The following is a 6,616-nucleotide window of genomic DNA, read 5'->3' on the forward strand; positions in this document are numbered from 1 at the left end:
TTCCACCTACTCCATGAAAAATGTCTTGATTCTTCCCAACTGAAAAGTTTCCCTCTTTCTTCAAATTTTATTTTATCGTTTTATCTCAATTATTCCTTTTTTTGCCCAATTTTTCCTACCTTACATTAGGTTTGTTTATATACATATGATATAATTAATCCCACAAAAATGAAATTATTTGAACAAATTTAATGTTTTTTAAATTGCATATACACAGTATCTAGTGTATAACTTAGAATATTAATAGACACTTAATATTTGATAACTTACATTAATAGTGTGATTTGTTATCTTAATTTGGAAAGTATTTTATCATTATAATTTTCAACATATACTAAATTCCAATTAATGTATGGAAATTAATAATGACCTGTAGGTATTCTTACATTGTAGTGGACATTATGTCCTGTCTTCTATGAATTTTCTACTGTGGAAAATAAAATTCTGTTATCTTCTTTCTCAATGTTTTATTAAAAATTAATATCTAATTATTAGAAAAATGCTTTAATTAATTTCAACCTAGTAAGAACTTAATAAATTTTATAGACTAAATCAACAAATACAAAATTTGGTAAAGAGAGTGGTGAAATGCATCATTCTCTAAAAATGAGATAAAAATTGAATTGTTCTCTCTCCAAGGTCACCAGTAAGGTTTACTAAGTCTAACAGCCTTTTCTTAGTATAGAGTAGTTGATCCTTTACATTCCTAAGAGTTTTGAGGTTGTTAACTACCCACTTCATCTTGAATATTCTCTCCTCTTTTGGTTTCCACAATGGTTTTATTCTAGTTCTCCAGCTAGATACATCTAGAATTAACTGACTATTCCTGTTCAATAATTTTGCCTATCCCTCACGGTCCCACATTCATCTCCTGCCACCTAAACATCAGTATCGGTTCTTCCATGTATTTTTTTTTATGTATTCTATACTATCTCCCTTGTTGATATAAAAATTTTCAAAAGTTCAATGATCATCTCTAAGCAGATGACTTCTAAATCTCTCTCTCTCTCTCTCTCCCCCTACTCTATCTTTTGAAATTCAGTCCCTCATTGCCAGTTGTCTACTAACTATCTAGACCTGAAAATTTCATTAGCATTTCAAACTTAATATGTCCAAAAAAGGAACATTATTTTTTCCTTCCTGTTAATAAAATCTTTCTCCAAACTTTCTTAACTCTATAAAGGGAACTACTATCCTCCTACTCACACAGTTTCATAATCATAAGTCATCCATCACTCTTTCCTCTCCTTCATTACTCCAACATTCAATTACTTGTAATGCATTGTCACTTTTGTCCCCCCTAACAAGCTTTCTATATATTCTTTCCTCTCCACCTACTCAGTCACCATCCTAGTTTAGGCCCACATAACCTTTTCCATGAATTATTGGAACAGTCTTCTTACTGAGTCTAGACTTTCTCCTCCATCCTCCACAAAGCTACTAAAAAGAATCTCATACTGGTCTAATTCTTAGTGTTGTCTTCTCCCCAAATCCTTATCAGCTCCCTATAGTTTTTAGGATGAGTTACAGTCATTCTAGTATTTGAGACCCTCTGCATTACTTTTCTAATCTTATTTCACAATACTTGCCTACAATGAATATAATTCTGAATTTGAAGTTAAGAAAGCTTAGATAATAGGAAGGCCTGAGTTAAAATCTCTGGCAAACAGTAGACACTTTAAAAAGATTTGTTCCCTTCCTTTCATGTATACTGCATTTAATACAAATTGGACTATTCTCTGATCTAGACATCCCATCTCTCATATCTATGAATTTGTACGGGCTATTTCCCATACCTAGAATGAGCTTCCTTCTTTTCTTTGCCATTAACCATCCTTCATCTTTCTTTAAGCCTCAAATAAAGCATGACTCTTCCTTTGTGAAGTCTTCACTGATATTGCCTTGAGCTGGAAGTGTTCTTTCCCTCTGAAGGTGTCTTATGTTAATTTGTCTTTGTAGGCATTATAGAATGTAAGCTCCAGGAAAAAGACTGTTTTGATTTTGTCATTGTTGTTTGCCACTTACTGAACGTTGAATTGAACTGAATGATCAGGTTCAGAATATTTTTCTCCATGACTTAATGATCATACCTTGTAGGTCCTTGATTAAAGCATGTTTGAAAATAAGGCGTGCAAGGGAGAAACTTGGTCTGAACGAAATATGGCCAAATGATAGCACATTAAGTTTTTTAAAGCACTTCTTTTTTTATGTGACGTAGTTGGCCTTACTTCCAGTTCATTGGACTATACAAATTCACTTTTCCCAAGTATCCTCAGAATGCATATATTTAAAGCTTATTAGAGGACAATGCAAGTGATCATATAACTTCACAAAAATATTCTTCAGTGTACTATTTTTTAAAAAATATTTTAATTATTGCAAATATAAAGACTGTATAAATGTCCTTATAAAGTAGGGAAAAAGATGTCAGATCTCAGACAGTGACTCTCAGTAAGGATATTACATTTTAGAGACTTCTAAAGACTTCCTTCATATAGGGAATAGGGTCAGTTCAAGGATGGTGAAAAGTCTTTGACCTCTCTGAAAATCCCCAGAAACATTTACGAGACTTGGGTGGTCAAATTTAGCTCCCAGACAAATCCTAGAAATCTTAGCTGTAAATCTGAAGCATAGTACCAGGCATACTAGCACAAATGGAAAAAAATGAGGCTTCGGATTGATATTTAGGAAGATGGCAAAGAAATTTAGGAAAGAGTCCTTGAGATGCTCAAATCCAGTTCTCCCCTTAGTGCATGAGGAAACTGAGCCTGATTTGCTATGGTCAAAATACTAATTAATGACATTCAAGATTAGCATGTATGAATCTCCCATTTCTAGTCTAGTGTCCTCACTGCAATTTCATTTTGTTATAAAGTGATTTTTGAAAACATACATACTTTTCTTTGATTTTTACATCATTACTATATATCAGTTTATATATATATATATGTTACCATATATCAGTTTATAAAAATACATAAAATGAGTTAAGCAAAAGGTTATGTTATCTATCAGCTCTCTATCCCTGACTCATTCAGTAAATGAAATTAATGTACAATGGTAGTTGTGTATTTTCATTTGACATTCATTACTCATTTTAATTATTTACATGAGTGTAGTGAATAGATATGAAATTAGAATCAGGAAAATCTGGATTCAAATTCTGCTCCAAACAGTAGTTCTCTGTCTTAATTTGGATAAATGACAACTTCTCAAGGTTAAAATCAGTCAACCAATCAATAAACATATATTAAGTACCTACTATGTGCCAGGCAATATGAGAGATATGGCTTGATTATGATTGTCTCATCCACCTCTAAAGAAATCATTCTATGATTTTTAACTTTCAGGCACATTCTCCCACTTTCTTGAAATACTGAGTACAAACTTTGTGAATCTAAACTAAATCTAATGCTTTTTAAGACTTATAAAAATTTGTTCATAAAGTTTTATTAGGCAAGAAATTCAGGCTTGATGACATTTTGCCACATTTTCCTCCTTTTTTACCTTCTATGATGTAGATGCACTCTCTGTCCGGAGGGTACTTGCTGGGGTAATTGGGAGAAGTGAAGATACCTCCATTGGCATGCTTTGTCCAGTTTCCACACTGTACTGATTTCTGAGCTTCTGAAGTGATTTGCTTTTCTGCAAAATAGAGCCATCATTCGATGTTTGGAAAACTAAAAATAGTCATGACTACCTTTGTTTCAGTTCTCATTTGATAAATTAAACTGTGAGTTTTCTTCAGGTAAAGGCAAGCAGTTGCCTCAGATTCTTATCATAATAAAGCATTTAGAATATGGATAGAATAAGGAAAAATATCAGGAATTTGAAGTACTTTTTAATCCTTTTTTAAAAACTTACCTATTCCTTTTTTGGTAGCCCCAGAGGAATGTAGGATGATTAGACTTGCTACAACTGAAACAAATAGACAGAAACAATCAGGAACAGATAAAATGAGTGTTCACAGTAGCTAAAGTATTATGACTTATCTCAATATAATAAAATTAAATTATAAGGCAATATCTTAAGTTATCAGTTTTGTTGGTACTATATTATAAAATGTCTTTTTAGGACTTAGAAAAAAAAAACTAAGAAAAGTTTGAACTCCTATTTGTGAAGTTAATACAAGTTGACTGTGGGTAGCACCTAACATCCAGAAGGAAGTGAAAAGTAGCAGATGTGTTGTCCCAACTATTTCGGTTTAAGTATTACAGTAATACATTCTGAGTTTCTAAACTACCATGACTATACTGGCACCTAAAATGGGGAACAAGGGGGAAAGGAAAAAGGGTGCATTCTTGGTCCTGATGTATAGTACAAAACCCCCAAAACAAGCAAATAAATAAAAACACTTGTGATTCACAAGAGAAATATCTCTGGTAAAATCCTTAGGAGAAAAGGAATTGGAAAGAGGGAGGAGAGAGGCAAGGAAGAGGCTGGAGATTAATTTGGCTCAGGGGCATTTAAATCAGCATTATAAAAAGTATACTGACAATCAAAACCACTGAGAATCCCACAATTTAAGAAGCTATGAGAATTAACCCCTTAAGACTTTAAAGGTAACATTTAGATTTTATTCTGTATTACAAATTATAAATATGTGGTTGGTTTTAAAGAAAATTTTTATAATGAACTTATTCCTCTCAGGGTCAATTTTTAAACTTAAAAGAGAAATTTGTCTCTGCCTTAAGAAAATTATTTGAAACCAACTTCATTCTTCTTTGCTTTTGTTTTTATTCTTTTAATTTCCATGTTCTCTTTCTTTTCAGTCTTTTGAATGATCCGGAACTATAGAACTAGGAAAATGTGTAGAAATGTTTGCACTCTTCTCACTTCCTTTTCCATTATCTTTGCATTTGTGTGTATATATCTGCGTGTGAAATCAGTACAAGAAAAACTACCAGTGTAACTATCAGTCAAGATATATTAAGGTGGTTTTGGGACAGAGGACCTAGTTTACCATGAAAACCTTTCTCTGAAGCTTGCCACATGAGCTTTTACCTTGGAAATTGGTTCTTCAAAGAAAAAAGGTCAAGAAATATGGGCTTTGCTTTGGGTACTTGAGTTGACATATGAACTAAATTCTTGTGAACTGTTGTTTTGCGTGGCTTTAATCTGAACAGAGATTTCCTCAAAAAAAAAAAAAAAAAAGTTGTGGTCAGGCCATCTGTTCTTAGAATGGATTAGGCCCTTTTCAGTATTTTCTAAATGAGAAAATCAGGACTTTGACCACTTCCTGAGGTAAACCTGAATGCATATGTCTTTACATACGCATATGCCTAAAATTAACACACATATGCAACCACCTTTTCAAGTTTGGTGCTTCCTTTGCCAAAGATTCTTTACTATGCTTCCTATTTGTACATAATGGAATAGGTGCCATTGTTAATGTAATAGCAGACCTTCAACTCTGCTCCTCAGGAAGAGTATGGGGAGCCTTCCTTTATTTTGACAGATATCCTCTGTACATACAGGTTGACAGAGAATGAGAACATGCCACTGACACTGCCTTCTTCATAGGGCTTTGGGATATTGTTTTCTCTTAGAGACCAACCCAAGGCAAACACAGTCCATACAATCACAGTGAAAGCAGCATTAGATGATTTCTGACCAAAAGTCAAGTGAATTCAGAGTAGCTGAGTTTGGCATATCTTCAACCTGACAATGTGTTTTCGGTGTACCTTAAAGTAGCTATCATGAAAGAATCTGTGGTGGAGGAGTATTCCCTGACATTATGGAAAAGGGCGGAGAGAGAGGATTTTTTTTTTCTCATCCCAGCCTCTCACAACACCACCCCCACATCCTATTGCCTTCACTTCCCAAAAGCTTTTTTTTTTTTTTTTTTTTTTTTTTTTTTTTTTTAACCCACGGATAGTCATAAATCTATGGACTATTAACGAACTCTAAGGCTTCTGCAACACTTCTTTCTTCTCTAACCTTAATCTCTCCACAAGAAAAGATTATTTTTCATTTTAAAACCATAGGAAAATACTAACTAATAATCGTCCGCCCCCACCTTCCCGGCTAGCCCCTCTTCAATTATACTGCAATACAGAAAGTTTACATCTGCCCCAGAGACTCCAGCTCTACTGCGGGGTCCGGTTGGAGAGAGGTTGCGCTGCATCCACCTGCGCTTTCCAAAAAGAGGGAGGAGAAAAGGGACAGAAGGAAAACTGGAGGGGGTAACTAGGCGCCGGGAGAAAGGTACTCACTGTGAAACAAACTGCGTCCATAGATCATGTCTGTTCCTTACGCCAGGGACTCCGATCTCCACTAATTCCATTTAGATACGGGAGGACTTCCAGTGGTGGGGGAGAGGATGGAGTCAGGAGGGGGGCGGGGAGGGGGGTGGGGGAGAATCCGAGCCCACACAGCAGCCACAAGCGAATCAACCCTTCCTTCTGCTCGCGCTCCCTTGCTCTAGCTCTCACCGCCTCGAAATCACCATCCCCACCATGACAATCACATCACACCCAGGCGATGATCACCACCATCATCATCACCACCATCATCACAATCTTCTTTTGCATCATAGCAACTGCAGCTCTTAGAATGACACCGGGGGGCTTTCTTGCGGTTTGCTGCCGGCTTAAGATCAGTGCCCGGCTGGAGG

At 35.3% G+C, this 6,616-nt stretch overlaps 1 protein-coding gene across 1 annotated transcript in view; it reads right to left on the reverse strand.

Moving 5' to 3' along the window:
* Window positions 1-6,243, reverse strand: part of NETO1 (neuropilin and tolloid like 1) — a 221,441-nt gene extending 215,198 nt beyond the window's left edge. The window contains exons 1-3 of the mRNA XM_044658096.1: window positions 6,216-6,243; window positions 3,865-3,918; window positions 3,508-3,645 (exon numbers count right to left, since the gene is read on the reverse strand). Of these exons, the coding sequence (XP_044514031.1) occupies window positions 3,508-3,645; window positions 3,865-3,918; window positions 6,216-6,243 (220 nt within the window). The remainder of the gene's footprint in view (window positions 1-3,507; window positions 3,646-3,864; window positions 3,919-6,215) is intronic.
* Between the last annotated feature and the right edge of the window lie 373 nt (window positions 6,244-6,616).

This window comes from Gracilinanus agilis, chromosome 1, assembly GCF_016433145.1.
Source record: "Gracilinanus agilis isolate LMUSP501 chromosome 1, AgileGrace, whole genome shotgun sequence".
In the NCBI taxonomy this organism is placed as follows: domain Eukaryota; kingdom Metazoa; phylum Chordata; class Mammalia; order Didelphimorphia; family Didelphidae; genus Gracilinanus; species Gracilinanus agilis.